This window comes from Mauremys reevesii, linkage group 5 (assembly GCF_016161935.1).
Source record: "Mauremys reevesii isolate NIE-2019 linkage group 5, ASM1616193v1, whole genome shotgun sequence".
Taxonomy (NCBI): Eukaryota; Metazoa; Chordata; order Testudines; family Geoemydidae; genus Mauremys; species Mauremys reevesii.
Window position 1 is genome coordinate 96,467,942 of NC_052627.1, and position 26,987 is coordinate 96,494,928.

The following is a 26,987-nucleotide window of genomic DNA, read 5'->3' on the forward strand; positions in this document are numbered from 1 at the left end:
CCAGAGTGCATCACTTTGAATAGCGCTGCAAATGCCGCAAGTGTGAACACACTTATGCGCAGGCAGCTGTCAGTATGAACACACAACACTGGTTTTCCTTTTGTGCTTTCTGACCAACACTGTAACTGCCAGCACTGTTACTATGCAGTGTAGATGTTCCCTAAGCCTCTCTGTGCCTCAATTTTCCATCTGTAAAATGAAAATAACAGTATAACCTACTTCACGGGGCTGTTGAGAGAATAAATACACTAGAGATGGTGAGGTGCTCAGACACTCTAGTGATGGAGACCAAGTATCTAAGGTATCTAGATAAGACAGACCAGACTTGTTCTAAGATAACCGATAAGTAAAGTTGCGTGTCTCTCATGAAGTTTCTCTCATGAAGTTTCAGGGAAGTCACAGATTCCGTGACTTCTGCAGTGGCCGCTGCTGGGGCAGTTTGGGTGTGGGAGGGGCCTCAGGGCTTGGGGCAGCGCTTACTTCGGGGAGGGGAGGGAGCGCTCCCTGGAAGTGGCTGGCATGTCCCTGCAGCCCCTAGATAGAGGGGCTAGGTGGCTCCATGCACTGCCCGCACCCACAGATGATGCCCCTGCAGCTCCCATTGGCTGCAGTCCCCAGCCAATGGGAGCTATGGAGCTGGAGCTCATGGCAGGGGCAGCACACGGAGCCGCCTGGCATTCCCTGCCCCTAGGAGCTGCAGGGACATGCTGGTCAGAGCCGGATGGAGAGCCTGCCAGCCCCGCCAACCCTCCCCACCCAGAGCACCTGCGGCCCCTTCGGGTCACTCCCCTCTCCAAGATTTAGTCAGGGGTTACAAGTCATGGACAGGTCACAGGCTGTGAATTTTTGTTTACTGCCCGTGACCTGTCCATGACTTTTACTAAAAATACCCAAGACTAAAACATAGCCTTACCAATAAAGTTATGCAATCTATGCACTACATTTGAATTCTAGTTTTAAAAAAATTAAAAACAAGCTCTACAGCACAGCTGATGTCTATATAGCATATATTCTGCTGCTAGAACAAACACTGACATGGAAGATTAATTTGATAAGCCACATTTAAAAAACTAGTAAGGGAAAAATATTAGTGGGGTTGTGGGCAAATTCCAGGCCTTTGTGATCTTTCAGCCCTCGGTCATGCGAGCAGCCAACTTTAAATTAACCAATACACAATCATAATCTAGAATATATACAGGAGATTTGGCGTCCCCTATTTACCCTTTCTCAACACAGCAACACGCAAATCTTCACTGAAATTGAGTCAGCAAATTAGTCTGTGGAATTCATTGCCACAGGATGTCACTGGGTCCCAGCACTTAGCAGGACTGGGCATTTATTTGGCTACTGAGAGCGTCCATTTAAACTGGATAAGACTAAAAACAACCCTACAACCCTCCGGCCAGGTTTGGAAGTGATAAATACCCTCATGCTACAGGGCAGAGGCTAGACCTGCACAGTTGGGGTTCAGGAAGAAGATTCCCCGCCGCTGGGCAGGTTATTCCCTTTCTACCCACTTCAGGGTTTCTTGCAGCTTCCTCTGCAGCGTCCCTGCCTGTGGGAGAGGCCCGGGGCCGGAGCGCCCCTCTTGCGCTCCCTCCCAGGCCGTTCCCTAACGTCCCACGCAGCAGAGCGGGCCGCCATTGCCTGCTGCCCCCTGCAGGAGCGAGCCCCCATCAGCCCCCTTTGCCGCTCACCCCGCCCGCCCAGCGACTCTCCCTCCCCCGCTGCTCTGCAGCAGCCCCCGCCCCTCGGCTCACCGCTGCCCTCCAGGGCAGGGCACGTCAGCGTGCCCGCGAGGCCGCCCCGCTCCCACGTCTGCCCCGGGTCACCCCGCTCTGCCTCCCACGCGCCGCAGCCCCCGCCGGGGTAGGGCGTCCAAGCGCTGCAGGCCCCTCAGCCTCCACAGCTGCCTACTGCCCCCACGCCAGAGCAGCTCAGGCAGCTGGAGGGCGCCCGGTCCCCAGTGAGCCCCACCCCTGCCCCAATAACGGCATTTTTTAACTTTACCTTCATCTTCTCGCCAGGGCCTCCCGAGTCAATATTTCATGTGCGCATGCGCTGCCACTCCGAGGGCAGGGGGGAGCGCGGCCCCTCCGGCTAACAGCGTCCCTGTCACCCAGGAGATCTGGGGGGCGGGAGCCAAGGGAAGAGCCTCTGGCGCCACGACCAATCACAGCGAGGAGGCGGGGCTCAGCTCGAATCCGATCTGAGTGCGGCAGCCGCCAGCGGCTTCCGAGCCCGCCAAGTGAGCGAGCCGCTGGGGGCGGGAGGAGGTGGAAAGCCGAGGGAACAGCAGGACTCAGGATGGAGCCGGGCGCCAGCGCCCGTCACGCTGGCAGGGGGAATGCAGCCGGGCCCAGCGGCAGGGGGACTGTGCTGCGCTGCTGGAGCCTGGCTTGTCAGCGGCCGCTTTCCGGGAGTGTCTCCCTGGCAGTTGGGGGCAGCGGCCGAGTCGGGCTTGTTGGGGCCCCACCGGCCTTAGTGTGGGGCCTGGGAGCTGATCCCCGCCTCAGTCACGCGTTCCTGGAGCCGCAGGGGCAGCCGCGCTTCTCTAGAGTAACGGGGCCACCCCGCAAGCCAGTGGCCTCAGCCTGCGTGAGACAAGGGGGCAGGCTCGTGGGGCGGATGCTCTGCCCGCTGGCTCCCCACCCTCGGCCGCCGCCGCCATTCCCCCATCGTTTGTTCCTGCAGGCCCGGTGTGCGTGTCACGTTACAAATGCCGTTGGCAAGCCACAGCCCTGAGGCGCTTACAGTATAAACCAGACAGATCGCAGCAGGGGTGGCAGAGGGTTACAGCTGCAACAAGAGTTGCAGACAGTACAAGATCTAGGGCTGCTGCTCTTGCTGTCTACTGCCTCTGAACGTGACTGCGATTGCCTTAAAGCACCGTTGCCAACTTTCAGTGGTAAATAAGCACCCCAATGTTCACAATAAACCAAAAATCAAGCTAATCCCATTTCAAAACGAGGCCAAAACAAGCCAGTCTTTAAGAACCCAACACCGTATGTGACTAGATCCCCTCGGCGTGCAGCCTGGGACTGTGGTGGGCCCACTGTGCACCCTTGACTCTCTCCCCTGCCTCACCCCTGCTTGCTTCCTCCTTGCAGGGAACTGATTTAAAAAAAAAAGGCAACAAGCTACAAGCCAAAAAAGCAACTCACAAGCCAAATAAAAAGCCTAATTTCTTCATTTTTTTCATGGGTGTGGCATGTCTGCTTGAAAGCCAAGCATGTTCTATGTTGACCATGGCAGCTGAGTGACCTACATGCTCTCCTGCAGGCAAAGAGCAGCTACATGGGAGACCTTACAGCGGCACAAGTGTAGGGTACAGCTGTGCTGCTGTAAGGCCCCTAGTGTAGGCATAGCCTTGTACAACTTCTTCAGGTTGAAGCAGGAACAGAGAATGTAAACAATTATTTGGTTTTAGGGCTCTGCGCTTTGCTCCTGGTGTGTGACTTATCCCCCTGTGGCAGCTGCAGGGCTAGGGGGCCAAGAGAGGCCCCCCAAACCTGAGTGGTGCTGCATCCACCCACCCCCTCCTCTTTGCTCAGTCACAACAGCCAAAGTGGGGAGCAAGGTCCACCCCCAGCATGGGTGTAGTTTGAGGGGGAGGTCAGGGAGGTGTTGTCCCCCCCAATTGCAAACAGCAGGCAGGTGCAGAATTTGCCCCCCGTGCAGCCCCATTGGCCTGAGTAGAGCTGCCCACCCAAATATAGAAGTCAAACTACATATATGGTCCTGGGGCAGGAGTCAAGCCTGTGGTTTGGGCTGAGTGCAGTCTAAGCTCATTCTCACTCCAGCTTTCCTTTGTTGTTACATTGTTGGGTGGGGGGGGAGGTCATCTTAGTTTCACATTGTGGTCTAGACCCTCTAAAACCTCTGTGCAGCCCTGATCAACTGACTCCTTATCCCCTTACTCCTGTGGGCATTCTGTTCCAAAAAATTAAAACTTCTGTGCATAATATTTTAAAATTCTGAAATTTTATTTTTCAAATAAATGTGGAGGGTCCAGCATGGTATTGGGAAGCACAAGTCACTGGCTGCACAGAGGCCTGTGATCATGGTCCAGCTCCCCCTCCCGCCCAGGATATGGACTCAGCAGTGAGGCTGCACCCAACCCTGACAGCACAATACCAGGCCTGCCCCAGAAACATCCCAGAGCCCTGCCCTTCTAACTGTACCAGGTGTGGGCAGGCAGGTTCAGCCCAGAAGGATGTGTGGGTGGAGGGGCTTCGTATGTGTGTGTGTGTGTGTGTGGGGATCCAGGTGTGGGTTGAGAGGGTTCTGGGTGGGGCAATCCTTTCCATCGGACCTTACTTACCAGTTCCAAGTTTGTAAAAGCCTGCTTTTTGGAAATCCACTGACCTTATTCCGATTTTCTCACTCCTTCCTTTTCTTAGAATCATGAAGTCTATCATTTCATGATCACTTTCAAAATGCCTTCCACCTTCAGATTTGCAACCAATTCCTCCCTGTTAATTAGAATCAAGTCTAAAATGTCTGTCCCCCTGGTTACTTCCTCCACTTTCTGAAACAAGTCGTGGCCCCCCAATACATTCTTGGAATGTATTGGACATTGTATCCATTAATTACCCAGACAAAGTCCCCCATGACTACCAGGTCTTGTGTTTTGGGTATCTATTTGATCTTGAAATATCTTATCCACCTCTTCTTCCTGATATGGTGGTCTATAGTAGACCCCTTCTTTTTCCCCTTTTATTTTCAACTTTCAACATATCTCAACTTTCAGCTCGTCTGCCTCTCACCACCTTTTGGACTTCAGGCCAAGTGTATATATTCTTGATTTATAATACAATATTCTTCCTTTCCCCCCTGCCTGTCCTTTCTGAACAAGCTATACCCCTCTACCAATTTTCCAGTCATGAGTTTTATCCCACCAAGTCTCTTTGATGCCTGCTGAGTCACAATTTAGTTTATGAACTAATACTTCCAGTTCTTCCTGTTTATTCCCCATACTCCTTGCATTTGTGAATACACATTTAAGATGTTGAGCAGATTCCTCCACTGTTATTTTATCTGTTGCTCCTATGATCCTGTTGTACTTTTCCATCCCCCACCCCCTTTAGTTTTCAGTTAAGGTCATTTTTTTACACCTACCGGTGGACTTTTTGTCACCTGCTCCCTTTGAACCTAGTTTAAAGCTCTGCTCACTAGGTTGGTGAGTTGGTGCACAAAGATGCTCTCCCCTTGTTGGTTAGGTGGACATCATCTCTTCCCAGCAGTCCTCCTTCCTGGAACATATTTTATGGTTGAAGAAATGAAAGCCCTCCTGTCAACACCATCTGTGGAGCCATGCATTCATCTTCAGGAAGCACATGCCAATGCCTGGGTCCTTACCCTCACTTCATGAGTTCCATAGATATAGTGTTATGTAAGTATCAGAGGGGTAGCCGTGTTAGTCTGGATCTGTAAAAGCAGCAAAGAGTCCTGTGGCACCTTATAGACTAACAGACGTATTAGAGCATGAGCTTTCGTGGGTGAAAGCTCATGCTCCAATACGTCTGTTAGTCTATAAGGTGCCACAGGACTCTCTGCTGCTTTTAGTGTTATGTAAGAACATCGGAACTGACCTAATGATCTGTCCAGCCCAGTATCCCTGATCCTTGATGACAGCTGGTACCCGATGCTTCAGAGAAAGGTGCAAGAAACTTCAGAGCAGTCAATTATGGAGTAATTTGCCCATACAGAATAAGGGAAGAGTATAAGCGGTTAGTGGTTTTCTTAATTTAATTTTAGTCTGTTAATTGATATAGGCTAATGCAAGCACAAATGTCAACTGGCTATAGTTAGCATCTTTCTCTAGTGTCTCATCAGAGACACCAAAGATTGAATGGGCATGAACTATCCTGTCATCCCTAGAGGTGGTTCCTCCAACAAAAAATTTAAGCACATAGGCATTGACAAGGTAGTGAATATACTTGCACGGTTGCTGCCTATGCTATATCTGTATTGTGAAAAAGAGGAATGTAGTCCCTAGGTTTGTCAGTCCAACACCTCTGATGAAAGCCAAAGTCACTTGGCTAACAGGATAGTCCCCTTTTAAAAGGTCGTGTGCAAGAGATGGAGGTATGAAGAGCATGGTCCTCTTGGAATGCCTAAGAGTTTTGTTTATGGTGACGATAAATTACAATGAAGAACAACTAAAAATGTTTGATAGAGATAGAGGAGATGTTTTTGTAAAAATAGAAGTCCAACATTATGAGTTTAAAAAAAATAATGTAAAGCAGCTGAAATAAATCTGTTTTAAATGTGCTAATAGAAGCATAAAATGTTTGTATTACAGATTGCACAAACAGAAGGCACTAAACCATCAAATGGAAATTGAATACTGTTAAAACCTTTTAAAGTACAATTTATACTAAACAATGATCACCAGTGTAAACTGAAAGATAAAATAATGAATCAAAACATTACAGACTTCATCACAAAGTTTTACTGCTCAGTAATTTCTTTTAAAACAATAAATAGTTAATTGAGCATTAACATTCACATTTGTATTTAAACATTACAAATGTACAAAGATTTTGGGTATCAGACACTTAGAACTTACTTTCACAAACACTCAATGAGCCCACATCTTCACATTTTCAATTACAAAGAAACAATCATGTATTATACTGTTTGAAAACATAAGAAACAAGGCACAGGAAAAGCAAATCCCTCACAAAACTTTCAGAGAACATTTGGAATGTCCACACAATTCTGTGTAAGGAACTATAACAATCAAATCAAAAAGGCAAATTATAAAGTATCTCAAAGGAAGTTCACTATAATATTAAATAATGTAACTAATTGGGTCTGATCCTGTGAGGTACTATTAATCTTATGCAAGGTGTTGAACATCCTCAGCTGAGGGCAGTTAGCATCTTGTAGGCTCGAAACCTTTATTTTTTGAAATAACATTATAGGAAAAACAGCACAAGTGTTTCATTTCACCTTATAAAACTGTACTCTTCAAATTAGTGCAAATCCCCAATTTAAATGCAGTTTAGAACAATTATCATAGATCTTTTTTAACCTTCACGTAATGGAATGCTTAGGAGTTTCCAAAGCACTCATATTAACTTCTGCTGGGTCACTTTTAATCACACTTCAGATCTCTCTCAATTTATTTTAAAAGGAAAAACTCACAAAGAGTAGTTACAATCAAGTGTAAATAATATGAGATGGAATTAAGTAAAGAAATACTGCATGTTACATAAAACCTTTAAAAATCCAGAGTATACTGGATGCTGCATAACTCCTGCAGAAAGTATTAAGTGGCAGATTTCTCTTAGCATAATAAAAAGACTATTTAAAATAAGGCTTTGGTTAAATAAAAAGGTTGCTAAACCTCAGTTGTGGTGAAAAAAAGTGCAATATAGTCACCAAATATATACCTTCATCTCCAAGGCAAGAAATATGCTTGCCATTTACAACTGATTTGCATTGGTTTGTCTGTCTGCACTAAAAATAATATCCTACATAGCTGCAGCAAAACACCTTCAGTATAGGCAAATTAAATATCTAGGGCCTGATCCTGCAACATCTTATGCCCATTGAAATCAGTGGGACTACTTCTGTGAATAAAGTCACTCTCATGCATGTTTGCAAGATCAGGGTCCTTAATCTGTAACATTCAATTATTTTAGAATAGACTCAGTTTCTTAGCATTTTCTAATAAGAAAGTACACCTCCACCCTGATATAACGTGACCTGATATAACACAAATTTGGATATAAACGTGGTAAAGCAGTGCTCCGGGGGACGGGGCTGCACGCTCCAGCGGATCAAAGCAAGTTCGATATAACGCAATTTCACCTATAACACAGTAAGATTTTTGAGTCCTGAGGACAGCGTTATATTGGGGTAGAGGTGTATTTGTTGGCAATCAACTGGCCTCAGTACAATAGCTTACAAATACAGTTCTTGTATGTATATGGTAACATAAAGGAATTTTTTTGAAAAGTGCTTATTATTGGTCCATTCAAAATTGTTTACCTGTATGCTATCTTAAGATCAAACACTTAGCTCTGAAGAAAACACACAGTACCTCTGTTTACTGGTAACGTATTAATTCACTTGAGAAAAAAGTAGTGAGTCTATGGAAGAGACTAGTATCTTCATATACAAAATAATTAGAGTTTTACAGTCACAACACATGCTCCAGCTCTTCCTAGGCACAATGGTGCAACCTATAACAAAAACCAAAAAAAGGACTGACGTGCTATGTTTATAAAATAAATATAATCAACTTTATTAAAAAAACCAGATTTTCAAAACTGATAATGTACCACAGTAGTTAAGGTTGAAATGTCATATTTGTAGGTGCTTTGTAACCTGACTTTAAAAATTAACAAAATAGGCTGAAGATTGGCATAAAAATGCTCAGAGAAACAGCAATACTTTCTTCTGCAGGACCAAATTCTGCTCTCTCTAACGTCAATGGCACACTCCATAAACAGTACTCTTCACAGTAAAATAATATTTATTTGAATATTTAAAAAATCAAGTATTTTTATTATATTTTAAAATGGGATTATCATCTAACACTGTACTTCTAAGTATAGCAGTACTTGGTACTGGGCCTTCATTTCATTGCTATGCAACAATCCTAATCCTGTAGATGACACTGAACAGTATGCAGCATTGCTCATAGATTTGGTAGAACCAAGAAAAGTTGTCGCACACTGCAAATAGCTTGTATTGTGCAGGTCTTTTAATGCAACTTTAACACAGCTCCTGATCACCTGACAAATGCTTTCAAGCAGCACTTGGAGGTTTGTGCATGAAGGAGAAAGTAGGGCAGCCTTGAAGTCTATTCATCAGATGCTCATATACCATGATGATAATCATGGTACCAGTATGGTATCTAGATAAAACAGATGCCAAGATGAGCTCATCAGACAAATCAAATCAGCCTTGATAAGAGGGACCTGATAATAGGCAGCAAGAGAACTAAATGGGGCCGTACAAAAAAATTTTAAAAATCTTATTTTGTTTTAAAAAGAAAACTAGAGGACATGTTCTTGTACTTATTTTCATCTATTTTTTAAAAATATCTTTGTTTCATCATACTGCACTATCCATGCTGAATAATCACACAATCTTCTTGATACTGGCCAAGATTTTCAAACATAGGAAAATGGGAGCTGATGGGTGCTCAGCACTTCTGAAAATCAGATAATTGATTTAGGCACCTAACTTTAAACTTTTATTTTTGAAAATTGTGGTCTCTGTCCTTCTACTATACCCCTACTGTCTTGTAAAATCCTCATTACAGGTAAGCTCCTTGAGACACGTACTTTATCTTTTTTCTTTACTGGGAGGCATCAAGCACACTTTTGGCATCACTAAAATAAATAATACCATATACCGTACATACTCGTTCATAAGCCAAATTTTTTTAGTAAAAAAGCGAAGCACCAGAGAAGGGCGTCGGCTTATGAACGGGTATAGAGAGGGAGAGGTGGGACACAGCCCCTCCCCCTAACAGAGGGAGCAAGAAGAGGCAGCACAGCCAACAGAGACAGAAGGGAAGAGGCAGGGCCAGAGTCTGTCCGCTTCTGGCCATGCTGCTCTCCCCCCAGCCTCCAAAGCAGCTGCAGCTCCGGAGTTGGTAGGCGGCAGCTGTGCCGCTCGGCCTTGCCCCACAGAGCAGGCTGTGGCCACACCGCCCGGCCCTCCAGAGCACGCTGTGGCCGTGCCACCCGGCCCAGCCCGCTGGAACATGCTGCGGCTGTGTCACCCGATCTGGCCTGCTGGAGCAGGCTGCGGCCACGCTGCCAAGCCTGCTGGAGCAGCTCCAGCCTGGTCAGAGACATCCTCCCCAGATAAGGTGGGAAGGGATAGGATGGGGAGAGTGTGGGGGTCCCAGGCTGGGGTGGGATCCTGAGGGTGGTGGTCACAGGGGTTACTCCCCTGACTCCCAGCTTCTCCCCCCCCAAAAAAAAATTTCCCCACCAGTTGCTGTCCCGTCCCATCAGGGTAAGCAGCTGGCGCGCCGGGACACTGTTTACTTAGGCTTACTTCCGTGCCTGCGGACACTCGAGGTAAACAAACCATCTCGGCCCACCAGCGGCTTATTCTGATGGCCTGGGAGCCAAAGTTTGCCGACCCCTGAATTCTATTTTTACTTATCCATCTTGGGGGGGCTGGTTTTATAAACGAACCAGCTTATGATCAAGTATATATGGTAATTTAATTAGAAACTGTACCTGTGTCCACTCATTTGTTTGGGGATCATAAGACTCCACTGTATTAAGATAGGTTTGCCCATCATATCCTCCAACAGCATACAACTTGTCACCAAGGAGACACACTCCCACTGCATCTCTGCTAATGCTCATGGAGGCCACTGCAGTCCACACATCTGTTTTTGGATCATACCTGAAAGATAATTTTTGTGAAAGTCTAATATTGTTGCCTAAAATTCCATTAAAAATACTGAAATTGACTCTCAAGGTACTAGACTATCTAGTGGAATCAGTAAAGGAGTAGTCTCTCTTCGGGTGTGAAATTAAAAGGATTTCTTACTTGTTTAAACCTTTCCCTTAAAAGCAGCATTTGGTTAATCATTTCACTGAGGCTATACAGTCACATACAGAAACAGAAAAAGATACCTAGCACTGTTAACAATACTGTACATAACTTCATTTAGCAGTATATATGAATCATTTGTTAAAGAGTTATTTGAATTATCATCTTGTAAAGTTTCTATTGTAAGCTAAATAGGAAAGGGTAAAGTAGCACAGCAATCAAGACACTTAAAATAGAAACAATTAAGTCCTTTTTAGTTGTTATTTAACAATCTATGACTAGAATAAGCTTTTTGATAACTTTACCAGTTCACCTTTTCACTAAGTCCACAATCCTGCAAGCTGGACCATGTAACTTGGAGTAGCTTGTGTGATCGGGGCCCAAGTAATCTCTGGCCTATGTTCATCTTTTTTAGCTTTTACATAATAGATACAATTTTATTTTAAATTTTTTCTTACAATTTTTCCCTCTTTTATGACCAAACATGCTCTGCTCCAGAATCAAGTTCTGCTGCCAGACTCTGTTAGAGTTTAGTGCTCACTTCACCTTACAGACAGACAACTATTAAATCCCAAATTACATACAGAGTAATACAGTGTTGCTGAGGAGATTCACTGGACAAGTAAATTGATCACTGCTTTTTGCAATAACTATAATTTATAGAAAAAATGTTGACATGGCAAAATTCTTCTGCAGCAATTTACAGAACTTTTCTTGCCATAAACTGGTGTCATTAGGAACACACACAATAGTAGACAGGTGGTACACTGAAAATATGTCAGTTAAATTTGAACCTAGAATATATCTACAGTCTTTAACAGATAGGAATTAAATTGGCGAGTCCAAACTCGTCTTTTAAAAACTTGTTTTTGACTCAATCTGTAAATGTCTCCTTTTCAGATTAGCCAGCGTAGTTACAAGCAGGGCCAGATCCAGCTTTTTTGCTGCCCAAAGTGGTGAAGGGGGAAAAAGAAAAGAAAGCTGCAATCAGCGGGACTTCTACTGCGCCACTTCATTTTTCAGCGGCAATTTGGCGGCTGGTCCTTCCCTCCAAGAGGGACTGAGGGACCTGCTGCCGAATTGCCGCCGAAGACCCGGACGTGCCGCTCCTTTCCATTGGTCGCCCCAAGCACCTGCTTCCTGTGCTGGTGCCTGGAGCCGACCCTGGTTACAAAACAAATAAATTTCTTGAGGGAATCACATTAATGAAATGCTTTTAAGGCACAGGACTATCAAAAGAAAATGTATCCCTCACTAAGAAGGTATCCAAAACCACGAAAGTGAGTTTGGGGGATGAAATTCGTGTTGATTTCTTTGCATGAGATGCAAAGATGTAATGAGTTTTAAGTGTCTTTCTGGCACCTTTTTCTTTAGTGCAGCAGGTCTCTGTTGGAAGCACACATCTTATTCATGTAGAGTCATAGTGTGGAAGCATTGCCTGAAACTTATGCAGCAGGCAAAGTGCATTATGTACTGAAAGATAGTGAATTTTGAACTATACAAAGTGTTTGTCAATTTGATTTATATAATTGATTTATATACCAATGTGATGCTCTTGAAAATCTATCACAGTGTACAGTAGCAAACAAGCATTCACAAACTTCACAGTGAATTTTATGAAGCTAATTTTTAGATTACTATATTTGCATTAAATTTATTTTATGCTAGTTTTGCAGACATTTCAAAACCTCCATCCCACTGATTTAGAAGGAGAGAGCAAATCAGAAATAAACAAAACACATGTACTGTAGCAATTTTATTCCAACTTCCAAATTAAAATTTGGCCTAACAAAGATCATTTAGTAATACATTTTAACCTATTTCATAATTTTTTCTAGATGTTATTTATGAATATCATGTCATTCATAATCCTGTTTCAGAACTGAAATGTTAACCTCATCAGGTGACATTTGGGCAAAAATTGATGAACATCTTTCCCACAACCTTTCTTCAAGCGTTAGCACTTCCCATCTCCTTCTAAAATCTAATTTGTGCTGGGATGGGGCTGCATATCTGCAAGCCTTTCTGCAAGGCCTTGGTCCTGCAACTTCCACATTTCATTTTCAGGTGCACAGCATTAGTGCACAAAAAGCTTGAAAGCAGCATTTCTGGGGCTTAGCTGGAAGGGTTTCTGAATTGGAATTGGGGCCGTCTCTGGGCACCAGCTAAAGAAGCAGGTGCTTGGGATGGCTAATACCAAGGGGCCAGCATGTCCGGGTCTTTGGCGGCAATTTGGTGGGGGGTCCCTCAGTCCCTCTTGGAGCGAAGGACCTGCTGTGGCTTTTTTTTTTTTTTTTTGGCCGCTTGGGGTGGCAGAAAACCTGGAGCCGGCCCTGACTGAAACCTCAAACAAAAGAAATCTGTGAATAAAGGAGTGGGCTCAAGAGTCACAGAAAAGGCTGTGGGAAGTCACAGGAAAGAAGAGACTGGTAGCCTCTTGGGAGCAAGAGATTTTGAAGGGATCAAGTCCAGGGGAAGAAGATAGCTCCCATCCTGAAATTCCTTTAATTTCTGAAATGGTAGTGCTAAACACAGTTCAGGGTGGAGATTTAAAAAAAATCCTACAGGATTTAGCATAAGTCCCATTGACTTTCACTGAGGCTTGTGTTTCTTAGGTGATTTTGAAAATCTGCCCCCCTAGTAAACAGGGAGTGTGTTGCATCAGGAAAAAGTTCAGCTGGCTTAGTATGCCCATAACAGGATATTTCAGAGATCTGGATACCTGACAACAGTGAAGAGAAAATATGTGATTGCGCAGTATAAAGTTTTTACTATAATTGTCACTGATTGATGAGACCTGTATAATTCACATCTACTTCTGCCTTTTGTGAGTAATGCAGTCATCCCAAACTTATTCCAATAACCATTTTCTATCAATCCATTTCAACTTTGGGATGATTGCATTACTCATGAATGGTGGACATACCTGATTTTTCCATAATATCAAGGGAAACCAGGAAAGTGGTGACATTAAAGGATTGGACAGAAATTGAATGGTAACTCATTTAAAAAGTTACCTTATGAATGGAGGAAGTTCTATCTCTTGTGAAAGGCTAGTTTGGGTGAAACACTAGTGTTTGTAAGCATCTTGAATAAAAGTTTTTCTTAAAATGAATTCTGAATCCTTCAGTGAGATTGTTAGAAAACAAAATTTTTCTGGATAAAGTGCAATAAGATGGTATTTTTACTCTGTTGGACATGAACCATATTATAAATAATATTTTGATTACATGGTATGCATCTACATATTTACTAGTATTAAAATTATATGACCATTTTAACAGGTTCTCATTACAGCTCTTTGTGAAAATCATGCCACACTTTTTCACCAGCACTATCCTCATCTAGGTATTACCTTTCCACACAGTCTGACAGTCTGGATGTCAAGTTTGATGCTGGAGCATCATGCCCACCAATAGCATACAGGAATCCATTCCAAGTAGTTACTCCCACACCTCCTCTTCTCTTTGACATTTGAGCACAGAGAGTCCATTTATTAGTATGAGGATCAAAACATTCCACAGATTTGAGACAAGAACTTCCATCCCGACCACCAACTGCATAAAGTCTGTAAAGAAAAGAAACCAACTGAATTCATAAAATAAATATTACAGTAATAGTATTTTCTCGTTTATAGATACATTTTTACACATGGTTACTCAGGAAAATAAAATTAGCTAGAATGAATTTGAAGGGGTGGAGAAAAATATAACAGAAATAGATAATGATCTGGGGATTGGGAAAATAGCTTTTTTCAAATGGTATCTTTGAAATAACGTTTATTAGATATTTTTGATAATATTCAATTTATCTGACCCACTTTTCACTGTCTAGCCTTCATGATTGTTTTTTGTCTTTTGTCCTGCATGTTATTATGATCCTAAGATTTTTTATAACATTTATTTTTTCAATCTTTATAGAAAGAGCCAATTTTAACTGGTCCTAAGCTAAAAAAAAGTTTACCTCTGTTACAAATAGCAAAATAATGATTTCAGTAAGAATTGCATAACAGTTTTTTTCCCCCAAACTTTTCAAATGAAAAGGATGCAAGCTTCAAAGGATGATTGTGGCTGAGGAATCTCTCAAATTTGTTAAGAAAAAAAGTTCAAAGGTCTTGAAATTTCAGTGGAAGGTTCTACAACTAGGACTCAGATGGAAGATAAGGTTTTGTTTTAATCTTTTTCTTTCAGTCATTATAAACACATAATAATGATAATCAAGCATTTAAAATACTTGTCAACACATGTGATGTCCTTAATGAAGCACTTATGATCCATCCTATGGACGTAAGTGCTCTTGAAATTTTTTACTCTAAACAAAGCTGATTTTTTGGTTTGCTGGCAGTTCTGAGGGCACGGGCAGGGAATCAAAAAAATTTTAGTTTGACCTGAACTGAATCCAAAAATTGCAATACGTTTTGGTGAATCTTAAAAAATAATAGTTTCATGTTGAAGTCCCAAAAAATATTTTTTGGGCCAAACTACTGAATGAATTCATGTCACATTCACAAATAGTCCACTGAATAGTCCACTGAAACCGTGTTTTTCAATAAATAAACTATTAATCCAAACATTTCACCCAGTTCTATACCTAAGTGACTTAGGAGCCCAAGTCCCATTTTCAATAGTAACTTAAGTCTTGGTTTCAAAAGTGTTTAAAGAATCTAACTCACTTATGTACTTCTGAAAAATGTTACCATATGCAATAAAAGTAATGGATTAAAATTTTTTTAAATATATCTTCTTCCTGAAATCAGCAGTAGTTCACTCATATATACTGCAACACTAAAGGGACCAGTTAGATCATTTAGCAACTATTTAATACATTTAAGTTTTCCTCAGTACTGGTAGCATGCTATCACAATAGGCTACTGCTCCAAAACAAAGCTCCCAAATACAATTTAAAAGTTACATTATTCATGATGGAGGTAGCCCGTTTCCTTTCTTTAGTGCAGCTCCCTCAGCATAGCAGGGTAGCATCCACTCTAGGCTGAAATAAAATTGTCTAGTCCTTCCCTTAGCAGTGGCATGCTCTCTGAAGTTCTCTGCATTTCAGTCTGATTATAGGAGAAAGAAAGAAAGAAGAAAATGAAGAAGTTGCTACCCTAGTTTAAGAGGGAAGGAAGGACAGAGCATAAAGCTGATGGAGCTGCACTTGAAAAGAGAAAGAAAATGTAACTCCTCCACAGTGTGTAACCCCAACTTCCACGTCCTCTCTGTTTTATTTTAAATACAACTGGGTATATTATTCAGTAGCAGTACAGATTGCAGATGGTGAACCTGCATAACATAATTTTGGTGAAGAGCCAGAATCAGTACTCCTCCAAAAAAGTTAAACTCAAAAGGGCATCTCACAATAAAATCCGAACATCCAGCATCATCGCCAGGAAACTAAATACCAAAAAAGTATCTGTTTAAAATCAGTGGTCCCAAACCTTTTTGTCTGGTGGGCGCCAGACGAAGGACCGTGGCGGCGGTGGAGCATCCGCCGAAATGCCGCCGAATTTCTGCAGCATTTCAGCGGCGACGCCTCTTGATGACGTCGCTTGTTGGCGGCAAGCGGTGTCATCGAGAGGCGTTACCGCCAAAATGCTGCAGAAATTCGGCTGCATTTCGGCAGATGCTCCACCGCCTGCCAGGACGCAGGCGCATTTAGATGCCCCTGCGGGCGCCATGGCACCCATGGGCACCGCGTTGGGGACCCCTGGTTTAAATACTGTACACTTTTGCCTAAATTCCAAGCTGGCTGTTCCCCCTTGTAGAATGGGCATACTGAAGAAAGAAAGGACTTTGTATTGAGGTTTGATATGCCTCTTTAAAACATGGTACAGTGAAATTCAAAATGACAGGGCCATATCAAAGCCTTGTTTTACCCATTTAAAAAAAATTCTGCCTCCAAATTTAACTCTTGATAATGTCCTCACATCCACTAGATGGTGTAGTTTGCCCTTTTCTAATACACAACGGTTTTTGGCTCATTCTAGTAACAGCTTTTCAAACTGATGAACAATTAAGGCACTACTTTAAGAATTGAAGGAGAAATCCAGTGTTAGATGCACTACATGACCGGTGAACCTGAAGAAAAACTCAGAAATTAATAACGATGGTCAGACATGGGCAACTTTCATGGTATCCATGAGCAATCCGTAAATCGCAGACGGAATTGTGGGTATGCTACATACCCAATGCTCTTATTTTGAAGAATAGCACTCCAGGAAGTATTCTAATGAAGAAGTCAACACATCAGTAAAAGCTAGTAAGTTTAATCTGTGATATTGCTCTTGAAGTACAATTCAAAAGGCATCTTGAAGTGCCACTATTCAAAATAGTTTCATCTGGTCCAGAGAATGATACAGTCTGAATAACTGAATCAGCAGGTACTATAAATGGTAACTATTATATTGTCAGCATTTGCAAAAAATTACCATGCACATCTTTTCCTATACTAAACATGGAAATAACTGATATCTCAGATACCATTGTGAAGTAACATTTGACAAATACCAGTTTTTTAGTAGGAACCAATATACGTTCATGTTTCAAATTAACATCACTTTTCAAAACATGGTAGACCAAATAGTCCTCGCTAGTCTCATTGTTTTAATTCCCTCTTAAGAATGAATACACTACAAAATAGTAACCTACTATGCAAGTAATGCCCCAGTGAAAAGTGGAGACGATTGTTCAAAGAACTTGATGAGCAAGTAACTGGAGAACATAATGAAAATGTTTTGAGAAATAGTGTAAAATAAATATTCCAACCACTGGAATTTTAACGTCTGTCTTTATTTTAAAAATTACTAAACATCTATAGGATAACAAACTTTAGACAGTCAGTAACATGGATTAATGAAGAATAAATCTTGACAGACAAACTTGAGGTATATGTAATATTTTGGGGTTTTTAGTAAACCATTTGACATAATATCCAATGAATTTTTATCCTCAGAATGAAATCAAACTGCCACAAATATGAAAGTCACAGGGACTAAAAACTTGCCTAAAGGATCATAGGTACAGTAAGTGGTAAAATACTGAGGCCTGGTCTACTCTGAAGGGGGGAGGGGGTGAATCAATCTAAGTAACGCAACTTCAGCTACGTGAATAACGTAGCTGAAGTTGACATACTTGGACCTACTCTCTGCGGTGTCTTCACTGTGGTGAGTCGACTGCTGCCGCTCCCCCACTGATTTTGCCTGCGCCTCTCACAGCGGTGGAGTACAGGAGAGCGCTCGGGGGTTGATTTATCGCGTCTACACTAGATTGATCGCTGGATTGATCGCTGCCCGCTGATCCAGCGGGTAGTGTAGACATATCCTTAGATAGGGATAGGTACCTAGGCCCTGATTCAGCAATTTGTTTAACTTTTTGACGTCAATGGAACTACTGACATGCTTATGTTAGGCATGTGCTTAAGTACCTTGTTAAATCAGATGTAAACTTATCTGCAATGTGACACTGCAAAGAAAAAGGGTCAAGAGAATTTTGGGCTGCTAATGCAGAAGCATCACTTTAGGATTTGGAGCAAGGAAGTACTCTATGCATCTGAAATATCACATTCAGGTATGGGCACCTCATTACTAGAAAGACAAATTGGAGAGAATTCAGATAACAATAAATAATAATAATAATGCTGAGGGGATTGATTTGTAAGGAAAATTTAAAGAGTAAATGTGCAACTTGGTTAAGGGTCTCTCTATACTGGGGATTACGTGTATTGATTCAGCATCAGTATAGTTATCTGGGTACAAATATCCCCAGTACAGATACAGCTCAAGAGACGATTAAGAATGTTATGATAACAATCTACAACTATTTGAAGGATGTGAACACCAAGGAGGGAAGCGCCATTTTTTAAGCGCCGCACACAGACTGTAACTAGGAGTAATTGGATAAAATTAAGACAGAAAAAAAATTAAGTTGTATATCAAGAAAAGCTTCCGGATAGTGATAATTATCAAACTGTGGAAAAGTCCTCCATATGAAGTGGTGGAAGAAATGGTTACTTACTATAACTGTGGTTCTTCAAGATGTGATGCAGAAGTGTATTCCATTTAGGTATGTGTGCATCCAGCCCACTGGAGCTGGAGAAATTTGCTTAGCAGTACCCGTAGAAGGATGGCATTCGCACTTCATGGCCATAGTCCCTCCCCTGGCTACATGAGACAATGCTACCCTGACCCGCCCCCAAATGCCCAAAAACAATACTCCGCTATGGAGGGGACAGAGGGTGGGTGGTGAAATGCATGTCTGCACTACAGCTCAAAGAACTACAGTTACAGCACAGTTATAGTACGTAACGGTTTCTTCTTCTTCTTCTTCTTCCTGTGGGATCCATGCCCCTTTCTGGGGTGGTCCTGCTATCTTGGAGGAGACAAAGGCTGGCCAAACGTGCACTGCAGACAATACTGCTGCTGTTGTTGCTGAATGCCATAGTGGTGCCTCTGCACCACTGGCAAGTACACCCCCCAAGGACCCTGGAGTATTTGAAGGAGTGCAGTGTTTCATTAGTCTTGTCCAAGAACAGCATTTGGTCACTGAAGGGCAAATCCTCAATGGCAGAGGTGACCATGACGTCTAGTGTGGACTGCAAGAATGTCTTAGCCACCAAGGAGCTCTCAGTTACAAATACTTGAAGTTCTTCTCACAAGGCCTAAGGCAGCTGGTCTGCGAACTACGACATAGCTGTCCAGTTAATAAAATCATACTTGGACAGGCTTGCTGGTTAGCAATCCATATATGTAGGGAAAGGAAGGTGTAAATCTTCCTGCCCATGAAGTCCATTCGTTTGGAATCCCTATCCTTGGGGGTGGACTTAAACCTGTCCTGCTGGGCTCTGTCATTCTCCGCAATTACAACTAGAGCATTTAGGGCCAGATGGGAATAAAACCCCTCAAATACCTTCCAGGTAATGAAACAGCGCTTTCTCATGCACTTAGCCACCGGCGATACCAAAGGTGGCATGCTCCAGAGGGCCTTAGCCAGTTCATGGAACACATCCTTGATAGGGAAGGTGACTCTCCCAAGAGTAGATAGCTGTAGGATATCCACTAATTTGTAGGTGTTCTCTTGCAAGAGTTCTGCTTAGATATCGAGAGAAGTAGCAACACCTTAAGATCCTCCACTACCAAAGTGCAGGATGAACCAGAATGCATGGAATCGTCCAGAGATGAAGGCAAGGCTAAAGCTGGATCCTATTCCAGGGCTGATAGACTGAGAAAGGATGACTCTGGAGTCTCTGCAGGGAGAAGGACCACTGGTGCCTAGGCCTGCAGCAGATCGACAGTCACCATCACAGACCTGGCCAATAATTTCGCCTTCGATCAAGATGAATGGCGGGAGCTGTGCAACCAAGGAGCACTCCACAGATTCCAGGAAGGCTAATGACATAGATAAGGCATTGTTGGCCAGTAGATGCCGGACTCTCCATCCTGACCACAAGATGAGTGCCGATCCCAGTACCTGTAATGGTCCATCAATAGCCCCAATGCTGCTCAGGAGATGGAAAGTGGGAGGATAATGACCCTGAGTCAAACACTGAGGAGTCTCAGGATCCTAGGGATAAGGGCGGAGCGAGAGCAGGGGGATTGAGTAACTGGTCTGACTTGTCCATTGCCCAGAACAAGGCAGGAAGCAGTGCTGCTGATGGAAGCAGTACTGCTGGTACTGAGCACACTGGTGCCAAAAGAGGCATCAATCCTGAAGTCAGCAGAGGTACCAGAATGTCTAATAGTACAGATGTTGAGGGTGGTGAAAGCCACCATGGTAACATTCTCTGTGCTGACTACAGCAGTGTCAAGCAGATTCCCAGTACCAAGGTCCCTCATACTTATCCCAGTACCGGCCCTGCTTCCACAACCTGTGAAAGGGAAAATGGGGGCAGTGCTGACAGGCCTGAGGGTTCAGCAGCTAGTTCAGTCGACAGGGCAATAGATGGCACAGCACTGGCAAAGTCCTGGACCAAAGAGATGCTGGAAACAAAAATCAGAGGTCTGTAGCTGCCTGGTACACTGCTGATATGGTAACAGTCAGTACCAGCATCTCCATTGTCGCTATCGGACTCAACAGACACCCAGGGGTTTCTAATCTCCCTACTCTACACTGGGGAAGGTTTGGAGGTACCCATGCCATCCTGTGTGCCATCACCAACTCTGTGCTGGTCCATACTTTCCCTGGGGGAGGCAGAATAGTCCACCCGAGACTTGGAGTGGTCTTGATACGTCTTATACAACCTTTTCCTTGGGGCAGTCAATGGGAAATGGCTCCTCCATTTCTTTGGAGAGGTGCCTGCTCTGGAACGTGAAGCAAGAGCATGCTTACAAATTAAAGGTAATCTCTGACCCAATGAGGGACTCAATGCCAAAGCAGACCACATGGCTTGTTCAAGCGGGTGCTGCTTCAAGTGAAGGTCCCGAGCTACTTGAGTTCATTTCTTGAATGATCTGCAGATCACACAACGCTCTTCAATGTGGGCCTGGCTGAGATACAGCAAGCAATGCATGTGTGGATTGCTGATGGGGATTGCTCTCCCACGTGAAAGACAACGTTTAAACCAGGGGTGGACAACCTGTGGCTCCAGAGCCACATGCGGCTCTTCAGAAGTTAATATGCGGCTCCTTGTATAGTCACCAACTCTGGGGATAGAGCTACAGGTGCCAACTTTCCAATGTGCTGGGGGATGCTCACTGCTCAACCCCTGGCTCTGCCACAGACCCTGTCCGCACTCCACCCCTTCCTGCCCCCTCCCCGAGCCTGCAGTGCCCTCACTCCACCTCCCTCCCCTCCCCAGAGCCTCCTGCATGCCTGATCTGGAGGTGTGGGGAGGGAAGTGGAGGTGCTGATAGGTGGGGCTGCCGGTGGTGGGAGGCGTGGGGGTGGGGGGGAGAACTGATGGGGGGCTGCTGACGTGTTACTGTGGCTCTTTGGCAATGTACATTGGTAAATTCTGGCTCCTTCTCAGGCTCAGGTTGGCCACCCCTGGTTTAAATGCTGGTTAGAGTGGCACAGAGGAAAATTAAACTAATACAACTAACACTATTCTAGCTAACAGGGTACTACTAACAATATACAACAAGAGAAAACTAAACTAGTTGAAGGGTTGTGAAGTTAAGACCACACAGACTCCAGCTCCAGCCACAGGCAGTAAGAAGGACTTGTCTTCACTACAAAGCTAAATTGGCGCTGCTACAATAGATGCAGCAGCATCTACTTAGCGGGTCTAGTGAAGACATGCTCAATTGATGGGAGAGCACTTTCCCATCGATTTCTGTACTCCATCTCAATGACAGGCGGAAGCAATGTTGGCAGGAAAGCGTCTCCTGTCGACATAGCTCTACGTCGACTTGAGTTACGCTTAGGACATAACTCAAAATGCAAAGCTTAGATCAACTGGCAGCAGTAGTGTAGACCCTGGCCTCAGAGAGGGCCAGAGCAGCATCCCCTCATGTTGCCAGGGGAGGCACAAGGTATGAACCACCCCTCTACAGATACTGCGAGGCAAATTTCTCTGGCTCTGGTGCACTGGGTGTGCATACACTTAAGTGGAATAACATGGATGTATCTACCTGAATAAGAATCCCCATTGCCTAAGACTTTCAAAACCAGCCTGGACAAGATACTAGAAAATGTACAATAATGAACAATTCTGCAATGACAGGGAGAGGTAGTATATCAACTTTTTTCACCCCCATTTCTTACTTCTATGGTTCTTGACAGGTTTTTTTCACATCTTCCACCTCTTCTATGGTTCTTTATATATTTGAGCATTTGTGTTTATAGCAAAATCATACAATTGATTAATATAATCTTTATGAGCTGACTTTATGATTGGACAAACTAACCACTTTCTTAAATTCTTTCTGTTTCTACCTGTGAAAAATGTGTGTGTTTAGTGAAGGTTCAAATGGAAACTCTGCAAAAATCACCTTCCATTACCAATTTCACCTGCAAAAGGTTAGGGAGATTTTCAGCCCATATCTTATAGGTACTTTTCTCTTTAGTGCAAGTGGTGTTAATAGTCTTTAAAATGGATTATTCTACACCCATATGTACATCATTTATAGTATAGGCTAAAACTGTACTGTACAGCTATAGATGTTATGTGGATTCTTTACTACAGACATGGACAAGTGGCAGAAATAAACACACTTACTATATTTTAGAACCCTTTTTCTACTTCTGAAAACATGGACTGGTGCAAGTCTTTGTTGGTTTAGTAAACTTTGTGCTTTCATTCTTCTAAAAACATGAGAACTTGAACATGTCTTGTTTTTCAAAAAAATAATTGTGTGACTTGAAGTATTTTGCTTTAATTAGGTCATGGCTTTGAAAATGTAGTTCTAAACTATAAAAGCCAAAGAAGAAGAAACTATTACCTGTATTAATTAAAGTTTGGTTTTGGCAAATTTGATTATTTTGCCATTTGCAGAGTTACAAAATGTTAATTTTCATCAATACATAGGTTCAACACTAACAGAAACTAGAACTCCAACTGGTGCCTTCAGCAAATGTGCCAGGGACTTAATTAATAAGGAGACAGAATTGCTTGCTTGCCCTTAGAGATGGCTCCTCCTTCACAGCACTGAAGCACATTGGGGTGTGATGGGCAAGCTTGCATAGTCAATGCTGTACTTTTTCTATAAGAAGAGGACTTCTCTTCCCAGTACTATCAACCAACATCTTTCATGAGCAATACATTCATTTTTAAATATTTCTAAAGCTACATTTAAAAAATTAATGTAAACAAAAATTGGACCAAATTATTTCTCAAGAAAATGCCTTTGCTTACTTTCCATTTAATACTGCTACACCAACAGTGCTCCTTGGAGTTGACATACTGGCTACAAAGTTCCATTGACGAGCCTGTGGATCCCATCTTTCAACTGTATTCAGGTAGCTCCAACCATCATGCCCTCCTACAGCATACATAGGACCTTCCAATACAGCTACCCCTAAAAAACAGAGAGAAACAACTGCTTCCTGGAAAAACAAAGGGCATCACTTTCCCATTACCCCTACCAAAAAAGATGCACCTTTAAATAAATACAAATCACATCCTCTTTTGGCTGCCAATATTAAATATGTTCCACAGCAAATCAAAATAAATTGTCACTTTAATTTTAGCTGATTTTAGAGTTCAGATTTAGCCTAGTATCAAGATACAACCAAATGAGCTTTAAAGAGAGATTTTAACTGCTCTTAATCAATCATAAGTTTAGCATTTTAAAAATTATGAAGTTATACATACCAAGGCCATGCCGATGTGTGGACATAGGTGGCATTACACTCCAAGTTTTTGTTTTGGGGTTGTAGCACTCCACAGTATTCAATGTCTTCAGTCCATCTCTACCACCAACAACATACAACTTATCATCTAATACTGCAACTCCAAACTGTAACCTTCTCCCATTCATATTTGCTACAGGAGTCCACATGTTGGTACGCAGTTCATATTTTTCAATGCTCGTAGCTCCTTAACAGTAATATATACACGTTATAGTCAAAGAGAACAGTTGTTTGCAGTAAGTGTCCTATTTAAATTACTGGCAGAAGGCTTGATCCTCCAACCTGCTGAGCCCTCTGGATTTGATCCTGAAATTCACTTAAACGTATGCTTAACTTTAAAATGCAAGTAGTATTCTTTATTTTTTATTTTTAATTATATTATTTATTTTTTAAATGTTTTGAAGGGCAAGAGCCAGAATGATCAACATCCTTGCTGGATTAAGCCTATAAAGACCATTAAAATTTCAGGAAGTGACACAAAATGAACCTGACGGAACTATATTTAGGTATTAAGATTAACCTCATATCATAATATTTAGAACAAAAATCTGAAGTTCTGTGAAAAAATGCAGATATAGATATATATATATAGATAGATATAGATGTATAGATATATATACACACACACACACACACACCCCTAACATCATTTGTATAATCTATATTATTATAATGTTAAAATTAATACACAAACTAAAAATGAATGAAAATGTGGTCTAATTCCCGTGGCATTCATAACTCACTAAAATGTTTCTAGTTATCACCACACAGTAGGAAAGCTCATAAAAGTACCATTCTGAGATACCTTGATAGAATGCTTTAATAGTCAATAAGGGTATGAGTTAAATATTCTGTAGCAGCTTTCACTTATTTTTGTTTGTATTCAAGTCTTCATTAATATTAACATTTTATATATAATTTCCTTAAGTTTTTAACCATGTTAATTAACATTCAAGTGAACAGAGGTGATTTTTCATTCATTTGACTGAACATTTAAATGAACAGAAGTGAGGTGATCCCATTATAGATTTACAACAACCATAATTCAGCTTCCTGCACACATGTAATATTTTTATTGCTATATATGTCTATTACTGAAATAAAAAACATCAGTAGATATTTATCTGTTTATCTACTATTTATAATGTATAGCCTTTGAATGTTTTAATTTGTATCCTACATATATATCTAATGAATATATCTTTACAAAAATCTACTCAACTGATTTTCAATATACACTGTCATCAACTAATATTATGTAAACCAATACCTTTTGTTGCATCCATTCCTCCAACTGCAAACAACACTCCTACTGTAGACTTTCTAGGCTTTGTGCGAGGACTTTGTAACATGGGTCGTCTCTCGGGCAACAGATGGTATTTCATTGCTTCCATAATGAGTTTTTGACATTCAATGTCATCCTTAAAGAGGGCATTATTTTCCATGTCTGCCAGAAACTGGCAAAAATAAAATTAAACATGTTTAAGTGCTAAGCAAACGGCAAGAAGTTTGAAAGAATAAAAATTATAATGGAACGTTTTGTCTGAAAAAAGATTGCTGTCTGGTTTACAATACACACTCATCAGAATAATCACACAAATAAAATAAGTGTAAAATTAGACAAATCAATGTACAGAACACTCATATATTTTGAAATATACTTAGAAAGATAGAAGAAGGGAAGGAATGAGGTTCACCTTATTCTAATGGGCGATTCCTGCTCAATGCTCCAAAGGAAGACATGATAAATTTCCCAGTGTCACGGCCAATATACCCAGAGGAAAATGCTTCCTGACTATCAAATTTGCCACTCAATTTAACCCTGGCCATATGTTTTAAGAATCACAATAATTATAGCAAAATATCTAATCTGGGGGTGTCAAAGACATTGCAGCAAAAGTTGGACACTTCATAGTAGATTCTATTCCCAACTCTGCAAACGATCTATTCTGTGATCTTGTAAAATTCACTTTTCCTCTCTGTACCTCAGTACAGTACCTTAGAGGCTGAAATGGCAAAGCAGGAAGGAGGTAGAGGTCTATACAATGACATTTATACTAGGGCTGTCGATTAATCACAGTTAACTCGTGATTAACTCAAAAAATTGAGATTAATCGTATTTTTAATTGCACAGTTAAGCAATAAAATACCAAGTCAGATTTATTAAATATTTTTGGATGTTTGTCTACACTTTCAAATATATTTATTTCAGTTACAACACAGAATACAAACTGTACAGTGCTCACTTTATATTATTATTTTGATTACTAATATTTGCACTCTAAAAATGCTAAACAAAAGAAATAGTATTTTTCAGTTCACCTAAGTACTGTAGTGCAAGCTCTTGATCGTGACAGTGCAATTTACAAATGAAGATTTTTTTTTGTTACATAACTGCAAAACAATGTAAAAACTTCAGAGTCTACAAGTACACTCAGTCCTACTTCTTGTTCAGCCAATCGCAAAGACAAACAAGTTTGTTTATATTTACAGGACATAATGTTGCCTTCTTATTATTTACAGTGTCATCTAAAAATGAGAACAGGCGTTCGCATGGCACTTTTGTAGCCGGCATTGCAAAAGTATTTAAACATACGTATGCCGCTTCATGCTTTGGCCACCAATCCAGAGATCACGCTTCCACGTGATGACGCTCGTTAAAAAATAATGCGTTACTTAAATTTGTGACTGAACTCCTTGGGGGGAGAATTGTACATCTCCTGCTCTGTTTTACCCATATTCTTCCATGTACTTCATATTATAGCAATTTCAGATGATGACTCAGCACATGTTATTCATTTTAAAAACACTTTCACTGCAGATTTGACAAAATGCAAAGAAGGTAACAATGTGAACTTTCTAAAGATAGCTACGGCACTCAATCCAAGGATTAAAAATCTGAAGTGCCTTCCAAAATCTGAGAGGGTCGAGTTGTGGAGCGTCCTTTCATAAGTCCTAAAAGAGAAACACTCTGATGTGGAAACCACATAACCCGAACCACCAAAAAAGAAAATCAACCTTCTGCTGGTGGCATCTGACTCAGATAATGAAAATGAACTTGCATCGGTCTGCACTGCTTTGGATTGTTATTGAGCAGAACCCATCATCAGCATGGACTCATGTCCTCTAGAATGGCCATTGAAGCATGAAGGGACATATGAA

General features: G+C 42.0%; 2 protein-coding genes across 15 annotated transcripts in view; both read right to left on the bottom strand.

The window, feature by feature from the left end:
• WDR19 (WD repeat domain 19) overlaps positions 1-2,143 on the bottom strand; it is a 104,340-nt gene extending 102,197 nt beyond the window's left edge. For 4 of the 7 annotated variants that reach the window (XM_039541729.1, XM_039541730.1, XM_039541725.1 and 1 more), the window contains exon 1: positions 2,011-2,143. In XM_039541729.1, coding sequence (XP_039397663.1) covers positions 2,011-2,016 — 6 coding nt within the window. In that variant the 5' untranslated portion in view covers positions 2,017-2,143. Of the gene's footprint in view, positions 1-1,221; positions 1,391-1,425; positions 1,503-1,760; positions 1,812-2,010 lie in introns of those variants that run through there. The other 3 variants (XM_039541731.1, XM_039541726.1, XM_039541732.1) reach the window with 3 other exon arrangements.
• A 4,299-nt stretch (positions 2,144-6,442) lies between these two features.
• Positions 6,443-26,987, bottom strand: part of KLHL5 (kelch like family member 5) — a 102,594-nt gene continuing 82,049 nt past the window's right edge. For 7 of the 8 annotated variants that reach the window (XM_039540560.1, XM_039540559.1, XM_039540562.1 and 4 more), the window contains 6 exons: positions 25,096-25,282; positions 23,788-24,012; positions 23,329-23,491; positions 13,898-14,110; positions 10,221-10,392; positions 6,443-8,198 (listed from right to left, as the gene is read on the bottom strand). In XM_039540560.1, coding sequence (XP_039396494.1) covers positions 8,142-8,198; positions 10,221-10,392; positions 13,898-14,110; positions 23,329-23,491; positions 23,788-24,012; positions 25,096-25,282 — 1,017 coding nt within the window. In that variant the 3' untranslated portion in view covers positions 6,443-8,141. Of the gene's footprint in view, positions 8,199-8,281; positions 8,876-10,220; positions 10,393-13,897; positions 14,111-23,328; positions 23,492-23,787; positions 24,013-25,095; positions 25,283-26,987 lie in introns of those variants that run through there. The other variant, XM_039540558.1, reaches the window with a different exon arrangement.